General features: G+C 46.7%; 1 protein-coding gene across 2 annotated transcripts in view; it reads right to left on the reverse strand.

Moving 5' to 3' along the window:
* LOC144695847 (nuclear GTPase SLIP-GC-like) overlaps nt 1-16,747 on the reverse strand; it is a 222,811-nt gene that overhangs the window by 36,206 nt on the left and 169,858 nt on the right. The window contains exons 13-14 of one of the 2 annotated variants that reach the window (XM_078566876.1): nt 4,703-4,876; nt 2,256-2,333 (exon numbers count right to left, since the gene is read on the reverse strand). In XM_078566876.1, coding sequence (XP_078423002.1) covers nt 2,256-2,333; nt 4,703-4,876 — 252 coding nt within the window. The remainder of the gene's footprint in view (nt 1-2,255; nt 2,334-4,702; nt 4,877-16,747) is intronic. The other variant, XM_078566877.1, reaches the window with a different exon arrangement.

Below are 16,747 nucleotides of genomic sequence, written 5' to 3' on the forward strand. Positions count from 1 at the left end.
ATGAGGTCTAGTGCCTCCTTTCACATTGGACTGGAAACATACTGAAGAAAATTTTCCTGAACACATTCTTCCTAGAATGTGTTCCTACTCTTGCTGTTCTCTGCCCTTTACACTAATGCTACCCCAATCTGTATTTAGATAATTAAAGACCCAATTATAATTACGCTATAACTTTTGCACCTCTCTGCAATTCCCTAACAAATTTGTTCCTCTGCACCCTTCCCACTAGTTAGCGGTCTATAGATTACACCGAATGATGTAATTGCACCTTTTTTGTTCCTTAGCTCTAGCCAAATGGATTCTATCCTTGATCCCTCTGGGACATCCTCTTTCTCCAGCACTGCAATGCTCTCCTTAATCAATACTGCCAGCCCTCCCCCTTTTTTTACCTTTTCTATCTTTCCTGAACACCTTGTATCCAGGGATATTTAACACCCAGTCCAGGCCTTCTTTAAGCCAGGTCTCTGTTATAGCCACAACATCACATTTCCACATGGCAATCTGTGCTTGCAACTCACCAATCTTATTTACCACACTCCATGCATTCACATACATGCACAGTAATTGTGATTTAGGTCTTATTACTTTCTTCCTTACTCTGACCCCACCTATTAACTAACTATTCTCTATTCTAGTGCTGCCTGTCCCTCCCAGTATTGTATTCCTCTCTAATATTCTCTCCTGGTTCCCACACCCCTACCATGTTAGTTTAAATCCTTCCCAACGGCACTAGCAAAACGCCTGCAAGGAACTCAGTCCCAGCCCTGGCCAGGTGCAACCCGTCCAGCCTGTACAGGTTCCCCTCTCCCCCCAGAGCCAGTCCCCATGTCCCAAGAATCTAAAACCCTTGCTCCTGCACCATCTTTCCAGCCACACATTCAACTGTCTTATCCTCATATTTCTATACTCAGTTGCACGTGGCACTGGGAGTAATCTGGGGATTACTGCTTTTGAGGCCCTGCTTGCTAATTTTCTACCTAGCTCCCTAAATTCTGATTGCAGGGCCACATCCCTCTTTCTACCTATGTCATTGGTACTGATGTGGACCATGACTGCTGGCTGTTCACCCTCCCCCACTCCACTCAGGGTGCCCTACAGCTGCCCAGTGACATCCTTGACCCTGGCACCAGGGAGGCAACACATCATTCCAGATTCACATCTGCAGCCACAGAAACACCTATCTATTCCCCTAGCTATTGAATCACCTACAGTATTGCTCTTCCAGACTTCCTTGTTTCTAGGATCCCTGTACAACTGAGCACTGAGCCACCATTGGTGCCATGGACTTGGCTCTGGCTACACTCCCCAGATGAACCATCACTCTCCTTGGCATTCAGAACTGAATGCTGATTGGACAGTGGGACGCACTCTGGGGCTCCTGCTCTACCTGCCTGTTCCTTTTTGACAGTCTAGTCATCACCCCTTCCCTCTCTCACTACATAGTGAGCTGCGAGGTGACCACACCAATTAATGCGCTATGCATGTAACTATCAACCTCATGAATGCTCTGCAGTGACATCTGCTGCTCAAGTTCCACAACTCAGAGCTCAAGCTGCTGCAACTGATGACACTTGCTGCACAAATGGTTAGCCAGGACATGGTAAGTGTTCTGGAGTCCCCACATAGTACAGGATGTGCACTCTGGAGGTTGGAGCAGCCCTGCCATTTCTGTATTTATTAATTAATATCTTGTTACTGCAATTAAACCTTACATCTGGTAATAAACCTTACCAATATTAATAAAACTTTAGCAATTGTAATAAAGTTTGCTACTATTAATAAACCTTAATAATATTGATAAACTCTACCCTACCAATACTTGCTACCCCTTACTAGTGGTAATAAACCTCACTTAAGAATAAAAAATAAGACTTACCAGCTACTCAGGTGCAGCTGACAGCCTCCAGATCCTCCTTTCATCCTTCTTCTAGGTGCTGCTGACCACACAGGGTCCTCTTTTCACCCATTCTTCTAGGCACTGTTGACTTCTCCAGGCCCTCCTTTTGCCTTCCCCATATTGCCCACCTTAATAACCCTGCTCCTGTCACCCACTTCAACTTTTCTCCTTCTGAACTTGCCGTACTCTGTTCTCTCAGGTCCAACCCTGACTTTGTTATCAAGCCTGCCAACAAGGGTGGTGCTGTTGTTGTCTGACGCACAGACCTCTACCTTGCAGAGGCTGAGCGCCATCTCTCAGACACTTCTTCTTATCACCCCCTGAACATTAAGCCATTGTTTCCAGAAGTGTCACTGACCTCATCTCCTCTGGAGATCTTCCCTTCACAGCCTCCAGCCTCATAGTCCTTTAACTCCATGTAGCCCACTTCTACCTCCTTCCAAAAATCCACAAACAAGACTGTCCTGATAGACCCATCATTTCAGCCTGTTCCACTGAACTCATTTCTTCCTACTTTGACTCTATTCTCTCTCCTCTTGTCCAGTCTCTTCCTTTTTACATTTGTTGTTCTTCTAACGCTACATCATTTCAACAATTTCCAGTTTCCTGGCTCTAACTGCCTCCTCTTCACCATGGACGCCCAATCCCTCTACACCTCGATCCCCAACCATAATGGTCTGAGGGCTCTCCGTTTCTTCCTTGAACAGAGGCCTGAACAATCCCCATCCATCACCACTCTCCTCCACCTGGCTCAGCTTGTTCTCTCATTAAATAATTTCTCTTTTAACTTGTCTTTAGGGCATGGGCCTTAGTTATGCCTGTCTTTTGGTGGGGTACGTGGAACATTCCTTGTTCCAGTCCTACTCAGACCCCCTCCCAGAACTCTTTATCTGGTACATCAATGACTATATTAGTACCGCTTCCTGCTCTCACCCAGAACTGGAAAAATGAATCAATTTTGAGTCCAATTTCCACGCCTCTCTCAACTTCACATGGTCCATCCCTGACACTTCCCTTCCCTTTCTTGACTTTTTGTCTCCATTTCTGGGGATAGACTGTTTACTAATATTCATTACAAACCCATTGACTCCCACAGCTACCCTCCCACACCTTGCTTCCTGTAAGGGCTTCATTCTATTCTTCCCGTTTCTCCTTCTCCATCGCATCTGTTCTGATGATATTCCCTTCCAGAATGGCGCTTCTGACATGTCTTCCTTTTTCCTCAATCGAGGTTTCTCCCCACTGTGGTTGACAGGGGCCTCAACTGTGTCTGACCCATCCCCCGCACTTCTGCCTTTGCCCCTTCCTTCCTTCCCAGAGCCATCATAGGGTCCCCCTTATCCTCACTTTCCACCTCATCAGCCTCTGCATTCAAAGGATCATCCTCCGCCATTTCACCAACTCCAGCATGATGCCATCACCAAACACATCTTCCCTTCACCGCCTCCCATCAGCATTCTGTGGAGACTGTTCCCTCCATGACACCCTGGTCCACTCCTCTATCACCCCAACACCCCATCCCCTTCCCACGGCACCTTCCCATGCTATTGCAGGAGGTGTAATGCCTACCCCTTTACCTCCTCTCTCCTCACAGTCCAAGGCCCCAACCAACCCTTCCAGGTGAAGCTGTGATTCACTTGCAATTCTTCCAATTTAGTCTACTGCATTCTCTGCTCACAATGTGGTCCCCCCTACGCTAGGGAGACTAAATGCAGGCAGGGTGACCTCTTTGCAGAACACCTTCACTCAGCCCACAGGCATGACCCCAACATCCCGGTCACTTGCCATTTTAACTCACCACCTTGCTCTCATGCTCACATTTCTGTCCTCAGCCTGCTACAATGTTCCAGTGAAGTGCAATGTAAGCTGGAGAAACAGCACCTCATCTTCCAATTAGGCGCTTTACAGATTTCTGGATTCAACACTGAGTTCAACAACTTCAGACCATGAACTCTGTCCTCCATTTTGATTCTTTTTCTCCTCCAAGTGCCAGTCTGTATCTTGTTCATTTTTTTTAACTTTCAGACAGTGCTGACCTCTGCTATTCACACCTATTCTGGACCACTCCTTTGTTTCTTTAATACTATCATTACCACTCCCTTTGCCTTGTGTTCCATGACATATTTGTCACTTCATCTCACCCACCCTCCAACCCATCCCTGACCTCTTTTGCTCCACCTGCTTTCCCACCTTTTTCAACTGCAAAAAACCCATCACATTCCTACCTCCCTTCAATTCCGAAGAAGTCATATTGGACTTGAAACATTAACTCTTTTTCTTACTCCACAGATGCTGCCAGGCGGGCTGAGTTGTTCCAGCACTTTTTGTTTCTATTTTGGAACTCCAGCACCACAGTATATTGCTTTTACATGAACCAGCAGATGTAGTGTATTTGGATTTCCAAAAGACATTTGATAAGAGGCCACATAAAAGGTTATTAAACAAGATAAGAGATAATGGTGTTGGGGCAAGATATTAGCATGGATAGAGTACTGCCTAACTAACTGCCAAAAGGAAAGTATATGGGTCATTTTCAGGTTAGACAATTTTAACAATTTATTCCAGGTTTGGGAATTAATGCTGGCACCATCAATGGAAAAAAGGGTGTTGAAATCATCCTTGTGAGTTACAAACACTGCTGTCATTCTCCACTTCACAGAATCACACAGTGCAGAAGAGGCTCTTTGGCCCATTGAGTCTGCACTGACATGTGAGAAACACCTGACCTACCTACCTCATCCCATTTACCAGCACTTGGCCCATAGCCTTGAATGTTATGACGTGCACCTCACTCATTGTACCTACCAGCTCTGCATGCTGTTTAATGACTTTCATGCACTTTTTCTCTGCTTCCTCAACTCCTGATTTCAGATGATCCTGGAGATCTTTCCCACAACACTCCAGGTGTTTAGTAAAAGCTTCCAATCCTTTCTTCAATTCCTTAGAAATGGTGTCAAATATGCTGCTGAGGATAATATTCTGCAAAAATTTACAGTGTTTTTAAAAACAAGTCAAGTATTGTAATGTTTGCACAAAAATAATTCACAAAAATTGGCTTAAAAGGTGTTTTGCAACAATAGGCAATCTGAGAGAGGTACGGGCAGGAGTTTGTCCAAGGCAGTATGGGGCAGGGTTGAGTGGTTGGAAAGGTCGGGGCAGAGTCGAGTATTTGAAAAGTTTGGAGCAGGATTGGTAGTTTGGAACATTCTGGGCAGGTTCAAGTGTTTGGAAATTTCGGAGCAGGCTCCAGTGTTTGGAAAGTTTGGAGCAGAGTCGAGAGTTTGGAAAGTTCGGACCAGGGTCGAGTGTTTGGAAAGTGCGGATCAGAGTTGAGCATTTGGAAAGTTCGGAGCAGAGTCGAGTGTTTGGAAAGTGCGGAGCAGAGTCGAGTGTTTGGAAAGTTCAGAGCAGGGTCAAGTGTTTGGAAAGTTCGGAGCAGGGTCAAGTGTTTGGAAAGACTCATTGACGTCTACAGCCAGAAGGAGGCCATTCGGCCCATCATGTCCGTGCCAGTCAACAAAGATCTGACTACACTAATCCCATTTTCCAGCACTTGGCCCATAGCCCTGGAGGCTATGGCAACGCAAGTGAGTTTCCAAATGCTTCTTAAATGTTACGATGGTTTCTGACTCAGCCACCCTTCAGGCAGTGAGTTTCAGACTCCCACCACCCTCTGGGTGAAAAAATTTCTTCTCAGCTCCCCTCTTAGCCTTCTACCTCTTACCTTAATTCTATGCCCCCTGGTTATTGACCCCGCTACTAATGGAAAAAAATGCCTTCCTATCCACCCTATCTATGTCCCTCATAATCTTATACACCTCCATCAGGTCCCCTCTCAACCTTCGCTGCTCCAAGGAAAACATCGCCAGCCTAGCCAATCTCTCCTCATCACAAAAAATCTCCATCCCAGGCAGCATCCTAGTAAATGTCCTCTGCACCCTCTCCAGTGCAATCACATCCTTCCTATAATGTGGTGACCAGAACTGCACGTAGTACTCCCATTGTGGCCTAACCAGCATTTTATGCAGTTCCAACATAACCCCCCTGCTCTTGCATTCTATGCCTCGGCTAATAAAGGCAAGTATCCCATATGCCTTCTTAACCACCTTATCTACCTGCCCTGCTACCTTCAGGAATCTGTGGATATGCGCACCAAGATCCCTCTGATCTTCAGTACTTTCCAGGGTCCTACTATTCATTGTGTAATCCCTTGCCTTGTTAGCCCTCCCCAAATGCATTACCTCACACTTTTCTACGTTGAATTCCATTTGCCACTGCTCTGCCCACCTGACCAGTCCATTGATATCCTCCTGTAGTTTACAGCTATCCTCCTCACTTTTTATCACCTACCAATTTTCGTGTCATCTGCGAACTTCTTGATCATACCCCCTATATTTAAGTCCAAATCATTTATGTGCACCACAAACAGCAAGTGCCCCAGCACTGAGCCCTGTGGAACTCTACTGGAAACAGAGTTCCAGTCACAGAAACATTCCTCTACCATCACCCTCTGCTTCCTGCCTCTCAGCCAATTTTGGATCCAACGTGCCACTTTGCCTTGGATCCCATGGGCTCTTACTTTCTTCACCAGTCTGCCATGAGGGACTTTATCAAAAGCCTTGCTAAAGTCTGTGTAGACCACATCAAATGCATTACCCTCATCAACACTCCAGGATACCTCCTTAAAAAATTCGATCAAATTTGTCAAACACAACCTACCCTTAACAAATCCATGCTGACTATCCCTGATTAATCCATGTCTCTCCAAGTGCAGATATATTCTGTCCCTCAGAATCCTTTCTAGTAACTTCCCCACCACCAAGGTTAGACTGACTGGCCTGTAATTTCCTGGTCTATCCCTTCCTCCCTTTTTTTAATAATGGGACAACGTTAGTGGTCCTCCAGTCCTCTGACAACTCACCTGTGGCCAGAGAGGATTTGAAAATTACTGCCAGGGCCTCTGATATCTCTTCCCATGCCTCCCTCAACAGCCTGGGATACATCTCATCCAGGCCTGTGGATTTATCCACTTTTAAGGCTGTAAACCCACTAGTACTTCCTCTCACTCTATGTTAATTTTCTCTAATATTTCACAGTCCTCCACCCTGATGTCTATACCTGTGTCGTTCTTTTCCATTGTGAAGACTGATGCAAAGTATTCATTAAGGACTGTACCCACGTCTTCCAGGTCCACACAGAGATTACCTCTATGGTCCCTAATTGGCCCTACTCTTTCCCTAGTTATTCTCTTGCTCTTTATATATTTAAAACACCCCTTTGGGTTTTCCTTTATTCTACTCACCAATGCTTTCTCATGCACTCTCTTAGCTTTCCTAATTTCCTTTTAAAGTTCCTCTCTGCACTTTATTTTCTCCTCTAAGGGCTCTGCCATATTGAGCCCTCAGTATCTGCCATAAGCTTCTCTTTTTATCTTAATCTTAACCTTTATGCCCCTTGACATCCAGGGTTCTCTGGATATGGTCCCCCCTTTGTCTTTACTGGAACATATTTGCCCTGTACTCTCACTATTTCCTCCTTAAATGACTCCCACTGCGCTGACACAGTTTTATCAGCAAGTAGCTGCTCCCAGTCCACTTGGGCCAAATCGCATCTCATCTTAGTAAAATTAGCCTTTCCCCAGTTTAGAACTTTTATTCCCAGCCCAACCTTATCCTTTTCCATAACTATCCTAAATCTAACTGAATTATGAACACTATCTCCAAAATGCTCCCCTACCTGATATGCCTTCCACCTGCCCAGGCTCATTTCCGAATATTAGGTCCAGAACTACGCCCTCCCTTGTTGGGCTTTCCAAGTACTGGCTAAAAAAGTTCTCCTGGATGCAACTTAAAAAATTTTGCTCCCTCCCTACCTTGCACAGTAAAACTATCCCAGTTAATATTTGGGTAGTTAAAATCTCCTACTATTACTGCCTTATTATTCCTACACTTCTCTGAAATTTGATTACATATTTGATCCTCCATCTCTCCCTGACTGTTTGGGGCCTATAGTACACACCTAACAGCATGTTTGCCCCTTTTGTGTTTTTTATTTCTACCCATATGGCCTCATTTAATGATCCTTCCAAGATATCATCCCTCCTCACTGCTATAATTGATTCCTTGATCAATATTGCAACCCCCCTCCTCTTCTATCCCCCTCTCCATCTCCTCTGTATACCCTATAACTAGGAATGTTGAGCTGTCAACCCTGCCCTTCTTTTAGCCAAGTCTCGGTTATAGTTATGATATCATACTCTCACGTGCCTACCTGTGCCCTCAGCTTGTCTGTCTTATTCCTCAGGCTCCTTGCATTAAAATATATTCCATTTAGCCTTGCTAAATTCTTCCTTCTTTCTTATCTAGCCTATGTTTCCTCTGCCTTCCAGACTCACTTACTCGCATTTTAACTTCTAATTCCATCTCAGCTTCTCTCCCCTCTGAACTACATTTCAGGATCCCATCCCCCTGCCAATTTATTTTAAATCTGCCCCAACAGCATTGGCAACCCTCCCCACAAGGGTGTTGGTCCCATTCCTGTTCAGTTGTAACGCATCCAACTTGTACAGGTCCCACCTCCCCCAGAAACTGTTCCAATGCCCCGGGAATCTAAAGCCCTCCCCCCTGCACCATCTCTCCTGCAATGCATTCATCTGCTCTATCCTTCAGTTCCTTTACTCACTACTGCGTGGCACTAGGGGTAATCTGGAGATTACCACCTTTGAAGTCCTGCTTTTCAATCTCCTACCAAACTCCCTAAAGTCTACTTGCAGGAGCTCATTTCTCTTTCTTCCTACATCATTGGTCCCAACATCGACCAAGACCTCTGGCTGTTCATCCTCCCCCTTCAGAATATCCTGCAGCCATTCCGTAACATCCTTGACCCTGGCACCCGGGAGGCAACATACCATCCTGGAGTCATGTCTACGGCTGCAGGCGCACCTGTCCATATCCCTCACTAACGAATCCCCTAACACTATTGCCCTTCCACACTTCTTCTTCCCGCCCTGAGCAGCTGGGCCACCCATGGTGCCATGGCCTTTGCTCTGTTTGGCCTCCACAGAGAAACCGTCACTCTCACCATTTTCCAAGGCCGAAAAACAGTTTGCGAGTGAGGTGCACACGGGGGATTCACTCACTACCTGCCTGGTCCCCTTTTCTGTCTGGCGGTCACACATTCCCTCTCTGCTTGCACTTCCTAAGCTACGGGGTGACCACATCCTGAAACGTGCTATCCACAAACCTCTCAGCCTCGTAAATGCACCGTAGTGCCCCCAGCTGCCGCTCAAGCTCCAAAGCCCAGAGCTCAAGTTGCCCCAGTCGGAGGCACCTCCTGCATACATTGTCATCCAGACCGCCAGGATGGTCTAGGATTTCCCACATAGCGCAGGATATGCAAATCACAGGACAGAGCTCCCCAGGCATACCTTACCTAAATAGAATAGGGATCCTTGCTTTTATTTTACCATTACTCCTACTTGAGTATAGACTAGGTGCTAGATCCTCTAGATAGACTAGACTCTCTAGGTGCTGCTGACTGCCTGCCCCAGGGTCCTCCTCTCACACTCTCCTCAAATTCGGAGCAGAGTGAGTGTTTGGAAAGTATCAGGCAGGGTCCAGTGATTGGAAAGCTCTGAGAAGAGTGAACGTTTGAAAAGTTCCGGACAGGTTTGATTGGAAAGTTCAGAGCAGAGTCGAGTGTTTGGAAAGTTCGAGGCAGGGTTGAGTTTTTAGAAAATTCAGGGAAAGGGTTGAGTGTTTGGAAAGTTCCAGACAGAGTCCAGTGACTGGAAATTTCAGAGCAGGGGTGTGAGTTTGGAACGTTCGGTGCAGACTGAACATTGAGAAAGTTTGGGACAAGGTCTGAGTGTTTGGAAAGTTCCGGACAGGGTCGAGTGTTTGGAAAGCTCGGAGCAGAGTCGAGTTTTTTGAAACTTAGGAGCAGAGTGAGTATTTGGAAATTTCTGAGCAGGATCGAGAGTTTGGAAATTTCTTGGAGGAGGATCGAGAGTTTGGAAATTCCGGAGCAGGATCGAGAGTTTGGAAAGCTCGGAGCAAGGTCGCTTGATTGGTAAGTTCGGAGCAGGGTCGAGAGTTTGGAAAATTTGGAGCAGGGGCGAGTGTTTGGAAATTTTGGAGCAGGGGTGAGTGTTTGGAAATTTTGGAGCAGGGGTGAGTGTTTGGAAAGTTCGGGACAGGGTTGCTTGATTGGAAAGTTCAGAGCAGAGTGAGTGTTTGGGAAGTCCAGAGCAGGGTGAGTGTTTGGAAACTTTGGGGCTAGGTCGTGTATTTAGAAAGTTCCAGAGTAGGGTCGAGTGTTTGGAAAATTCGGAGAAAGGGTTCAGGGTTCGGAAAGTGCGGGGAAGGGCCGAGTGTTTGGAAAGTTCCAGACAGAGTCCAGTGTTTTAAAAACTCGGGACAGGGTCGAGTGTTTGGAACATTTGGAGAAAGGGTCCAGTATTTGGAAAGTTCGGAGCAGAGTGAGTATTTGGAAAGTTCCGGATGGGGTTGAGTGTTTGGAAAGTTCGGGGAAGGGTCAAGTGTTTGGAATGTTCGGAGCAGAGTGAGTGTTTGGAAGGTATCAGGCAGGGTCCAGTGATTGGAAAGCTCTGAGGAGAGTGAGCATTTGGAAAGTTCCAGGCAGGTTTGATTGTTTGGAAAGTTCAGAGCAGAGTCGGGTGTTTGGAAAGTTCGAGGCAGGGTTGAGATTTTAGGAAATTCAGAGAAAGGGTCGAGTGATTGGAAAGTTCCAGACAGAGTCCAGTGATTGGGAATTTTGGAGCAGGGGCGTGTTTGGAAAGTTCCGGACAGGGTGGAGTGTTTAGAAAGTTCAGAGCCGAGTGAGCTTTGTGGAAAATTTGGGACAAGGTCGAATGCTCGAAATATCCAGAGCAAGTGAGTGTTTGGAAAGTTCCGGACAGGGTCGGGTGTTTGGGAAGTTCAGATCAGGGTCGTATGATTCGAACAAAAACAAAAATACCTGGAAAAACTCAGCAGGTCTGGCAGCATCTGCAGAGAGGGATACACGTGACATTTCGAGTCCATATGACCCTTCATCAGAACTAAGACACATGGAAATGAGATGAAATATAAGCTGGTAGAAGGGGGTGGGACAGGAGAGCTCAATAGGGGGCCAGTGATAGGTGGAGGCCAAGAAGAGACTGCCAAAGATGTCATAGACAAAAGGACAAAGGGGTGTTGACGGTGGTGATATTATCTAAAGGATGTGCTAATGGGGTCTTTAAGGGAAGCAAGCTAGTAGCAGATAGCCCTAGTGCAGGCAGGGTGGGGGGAAGGGATCGAAATGGGCTAAAAGGTGGAGATGAAACAATAAGTCGAAATAAATTTGAAATAGGAAGGAAAAGAAAAAATATAGTGTAAAAAAATTATAAATTATTGGAAAAAGGGGGATCGGAAAGGGGGTGGGGATGGAGGAGAGAGTTCATGATCTGAGCTTGTTGAATTCAATATTAAGTCCGGAAGGCTGCAAAGTGCCTAGTTGGAAGATGAGGTGCTGTTCCTCCGGTTTGCGTTGAGCTTCACTGGAACATTGCAGCAGGCCAAGGACGGACATGTGGGCATGAGAGCAGGGTGGTGTGTTGAAATGGCAAGCGACAGGAAGGTCTGGGTCATGCTTGCGGACAGACCGAAGGTGTTCCGGAAAGCGGTCACTCAGTTTGCGTGTGGTCTCTCCAATGTAGAGAAGACTGCATTGGGAGCAGCGAATGCAGAAGACTAAATTGAGGGAAGTGCCGCATCACTTAAAAGGAGTGTTTGGGCCCTTGGATGGTGAGGAGGGGGGAAGTAAAGTGGCAGGTGTTGCACCTTCTGCGGTTGCATGGGAAGGTGCCGTGGGAGGGGGTTGAGGAGCAGGGGGTGATGGAGGAGTGGACCAGGGTGTCCCGGATGGAACGATCCCTGCGGAATGCCGCTGGGGGGAGTGGTGAAGGGAAGATACGTTTAGTAGTGGCATCATGCTGGAGTTGGCGGAAATGGTGGAAGATGATCCTTTGAACGCGGAGGCTGGTGGGGTGATAAGTGAGGACAAGGGGGGCCCTATCATGGTTCTGGGAGGGAGAGGAAGGTGTGAGGCTGGATGCGCGGGAGATGGGCCGGACATGGTTGAGGGCCCTGTCAACCACCGTGGGTGGAAAACCTCGGTCAAGGAAGCAGGAAGACATGTCAGAGGAACTGTTTTGGAAAGTGGTATCATCAGAACAGATGAGACGGAGACGAAGGAACTGAGAGAATGGGATGGAGTCCTTACAGGAAGCAGGGTGTGAGGAGCTGTAGTCGAGGTAGCTGTGGGAGTCGGTAGGCTTGTAATGAATATTGGTGGACAGTCTATCACCAGAAATTGAGACAGAGAGGTCAAGGAAGAGAAGGGAAGTATCAGTGATGGACCACATGAAAATGATGGAGGGGTGTTAATTGGAAGCAAAATTAATAAATTTTTCCAGATCCAGACGAGAGCATGAAGCAGCACCGAAGCAATCATCGATGTACTGGAGAAAGAGTTGTGGGAGGGGGCCCCCTAGTCCTCACTTATCACCCCACCAGCCTCCGCGTTCAAAGGATCACCCTCCGCCATTTCCGCCAACTCCAGCATGATGCCACCACCAAACATATCTTCCCTTCACCCCCCCGGGGGCTATCCGCAGGGATCGTTCCCACCAGGACATCCTGGTCCACTCCTCCATCACCTCCTACACCTCAACCCCCTCCCGTGGCACCTTCTCATGCAACTGCAGAAGGTGCAACACATACCCCTTTACTTCCCCCCTCCTCACCATCCAAAGGCCCAAACACTCCTTTCAAGTGAAGCAGCATTTCACTTGTACTTCCCTCAATTTAGTCTACTGCATTCACTGCTCCCAATGTGGTCTCCTCTACATTGGAGAGACCAAACGCAGACTGGGTGACCGCTTTGCGGAACACCTTCGGTCTGTCCGCAAGGATGACCCAGACCTTCCTGTCGCTTGCCATTTCAACACACCACCCTGCTCTCATGCCCACATATCCGTCCTTGGCCTGCTGCAATGTTCCAGTGAAGCCCAACGCAAACTGGAGGAACAGCACCTCATCTTCCAACTAGGCACTTTACAGCCTTCCGGACCGAATATTGAGTTCAACAATTTCAGATCATGAACTCTCTCAAAGAACAAGGAACAAAGAAAACTACAGCACAGGAACAGGCCCTTCGGCCCTCCAAGCCTGCGCTGATCATATTGCACTTCCAGGGTCCATAATCCCTCTATTCCCATCCTATTCATGTATTTGTCAAGCTGCCTCTTAAACACTACTATCGTACCTGCTTCCACCACCTGCTCTGGCAGCGAATTCCAGACACTCACTACCCTCTGCGTAAAAAACTTGCCCTGCACATCTCCTCTATAGTTTTCTCCTCTCACCTTAAATCTATGTCCTCTAGTAATTGACTCTTCCACCCTGGGAAAAAGCTTCTGACTATCTACTCTGTCCATGCCACTCATAATTTTGTAAACTTCTATCAAGTCGCCCCTCAATCTCCGTCGCTCTAGTGAGAACAATCCAAGTTTCTCCAACCTCTCCTCATAGCTAATAACCTCCAGACCAGGCAGCATCCTGGTAAACCTCCTCTACACCCTCTCTAACACCTCCATATCCTTCTGGTAATGTGGTGACCAGAATTGCACGCAATATTCCAAGTGTGGCCTAACCAAGGTTCTATACAGCTGCAGCATGACTTCCCAGCTTTTATACTCAATACTCATGCCAATGAAGGCAAGTATGCCATATGCCTTCCTCACTTTCAGTGACCTGTGGACCTGTACACCCAGATCCCTCTGCCCGTCGATGCACTTAAGGGTTCTGCCATTTACTGTATAATTCCTGCCTGTATTAGACCTTCCGAAATGCATTACCTCGCATTTGTCCGGATTAAATTCCATCTGCCATTTCTCCGCCCAAGTCTCCAACCAATCTACATCCCGTTGTATCCTTTGACAATGCTCTTCATTATCTGCAACTCCTCCAACCTTAGTGTCGTCTGCAAATTTACTAATTAGCCCAGTTACATTTTCTTCCAAATCATTTATGTATACTACAAACAGCAAAGGTCCCAGCACTGATCCGTGCAGAACTCCACTAGTCACAGCTCTCCATTCAGAAAAGCACCCTTCCACTGCTACCCTCTGTCTTCTATAACCAAGCCAATTCTGTATCCATCTTGCCAGCTCACCTCTGATCCCATGCGACTTTACCTTCTGTACCAGTCTGCCATGAGGGACGTGGTCAAAGGCCTTACTGAAATCCATGTATATAACATCCACTGCCCTTCCATCGTCGATCATCTTTGTCACTTCCTCGAAAAACTCGATCAAGTTAGTGAGACACGACCTCCCTTTCACAAAACCATGCTGCCTCTCACTAATACGCCCATTTGCATCCAAATGGTAGTAAATCCTGTCACGAAGAATCTTCTCCAATAATTTCCCTACCACTGACGTAAGACTCACCGGCCTGTAATTTCCTGGATTATCCCTGCTACCCTTCTTAAACAATGGAACAACATTGGCCATTCTCCAGTCCTTTGGGACCTCACCCATGGCCAGAGAGGATACAAAGATTTCTGTCAAGGCCCCAACAATCTCCTCCCTTGCCTCCCTCAGTACTCTGGGGTAGATCCCATCTGCCCCTGGGAGCTTATCCAACTTAATATTCTTCAAGACGCCTAACACCTCCTCTTTTTTGATCTCAACATGATCCAGGCTATCTACACACTCTTCCCTAGACAAATCGACCGCTAAGTCCTTCTCTTTGGTGAATACTGATGAGAAGTATTCATTTAGTACCTCTCCTCCATCCCCACCCCTTTCCGATCCCCCTTTTTCTAATAATTTATAATTTTTTTACACTATATTTTTTTCTTTTCCCTCCTGTTTTTAAATTTATTTCGATCTATTGTTTCATCTCCACCTTTTAGCTCATTTTGATCTCTTCACCCCACTCCACCCGCACTAGGGCCATCTGCCAGTAGCTTGCTACTAGCTTGCTTCCCTTAATGTTCCCATTAGCACATCCTTTAGATAATATCACCACCATCAACACCCCTTTGTCCTTTTGTCTATGACATCTTTGGCAGTCTCTTCTTGGCCTCCACCTATCACTGGCCTCCTATTGAGCTCTCCTCTCCCACCCCCTTCTACCAGCTTATATTTCATCTCATTTCTATGTGTCTTAGTTCTGATGAAGGGTCATACGGACTCGAAACGTCACCTGTATCCCGAGTGTTGCAGACTGGCACATTCCAAAGTCCAGGACTACGTGCTGAGGGATGCACTAAAGCTTGGGGCAGCTGCCGCAAAGGCAGCTGCCTAAGACCTTTCTGCCACAGTGCACCGAGGGACTGGGAACTGTGTAGAGCCCCTTGGGCTGTACAGCTCAAAATGAATGTCTGCAAATGATTGTAATATTCATTGTTTGTACTGATGCACCTTGTGATACATGTTGTAAAAGTTGAACCTGATTGTGCTTTTGTGATGGTGATTTTGAAATGGTTTGGAATGTTGTTGAAGATATTTTATAAATAAAGTATATTTTTGCAAAAAAAAAAGTATCCCTCTCTGCAGATGCTGTCAGACCTGCTGAGTTTTTCCAGGTATTTTTGTTTTTGTTCTAGATTTCCAGCATCGGCAGTATTTTGCTTTTATCGTATGATTGGAATGTTCGGAGCAGGGTCGAGTGTTTGGAAATTTCGGGACTGGGTCGGGTATTTGGGAAGTTTGGAGCAGAGTGTTTGGAAAGTTCAGAGCAGGGTCGTATGATTAGAATGTTCGGAGCAAGATTGAGTCTTTGGAAAGTTCAGGGAAGGGTCGAGTGTTTGGAATGTTTGGAGCAGAGTGAGTGTTTGGAAGGTATCAGGCAGGGTCCAGTGATTGGAAAGCTCTAAGGAGAGTGAACGTTTGGAATGTTCTGGGAAGGTTTGATTGTTTGGAACGTTCGGAGCAGAGTCGAGTGTTTGGAAAGTTCCAGACAGGGTCCAGTGATTGGAAATTTCAGAGCAGGGGCATGAGTTTGGAAAGTTCGGGACAGGGTGGAGTGTTTAGAAAGTTGGGAGCTGAGTGAGCTTTTGGAAAATTTGGGACAGGGTCGATTACTTGAAATGTCCAGAGCAGAGTGAGTATTTGGAAAGTTCCGGGCAGGGTCGGGTGTTTGGGAAGTTCGGAACAGATTGAGTGTTTGGAAAGTTCCGGACAGGTTTTATTGTTTGGAAAATTCGGAGCAGAGTCGGGTGTTTGCAAAGTTCGAGGCAGGGTTGAGTTTTTAGAAAATTTGGAGAAAGGGTCGAGTGTTTGGAAAGTTCCAGACAGAGTCCAGTGACTGGAAATTTCAGATCAGGGGCGTGAGTTTGGAACGTTCGGAGCAGAGTGAGCATTGGGAAAGTTCGGGACAAGGTCGAGTGTTTGGAAAGTTCCGGACAGGGTCGACTGTTTGGAAAGCTCGAAGCAGAGTCGAGTTTTTTGAAACATCGGAGCAGAGTGAGCGTTTGGAAATTTCGGAGCAGGGTTGAGAGTTTGGAAAGTTCGGAGCAGGGTCACTTGATTGGAAAGTTCGGAGCAGGGGTGATTGTTTGGAACGTTCAGAGCAGGGCGAGTGTTTCGAAACTTTGGGGCTGGGTCGTGTATTTAGAAAGTTCCGGAGAAGGGTCGAGTATTTGGAAATTTCGGGACCAGGTCGGGTGTTTCAGAAATTCAGAGCAGGGTTCAGTGTTTAGAAAGTTCAGAGAAAGGTTTCAGTGTTTGGAAAGTTTGGAGCAGAGTGAGTGTTTGGAAAGTCCCAGACAGGGTCTAGGGATTGGAAAGTTCAGAAC

This window comes from Cetorhinus maximus, chromosome 21, assembly GCF_964194155.1.
Source record: "Cetorhinus maximus chromosome 21, sCetMax3.hap1.1, whole genome shotgun sequence".
NCBI classification, from domain to species: domain Eukaryota; kingdom Metazoa; phylum Chordata; class Chondrichthyes; order Lamniformes; family Cetorhinidae; genus Cetorhinus; species Cetorhinus maximus.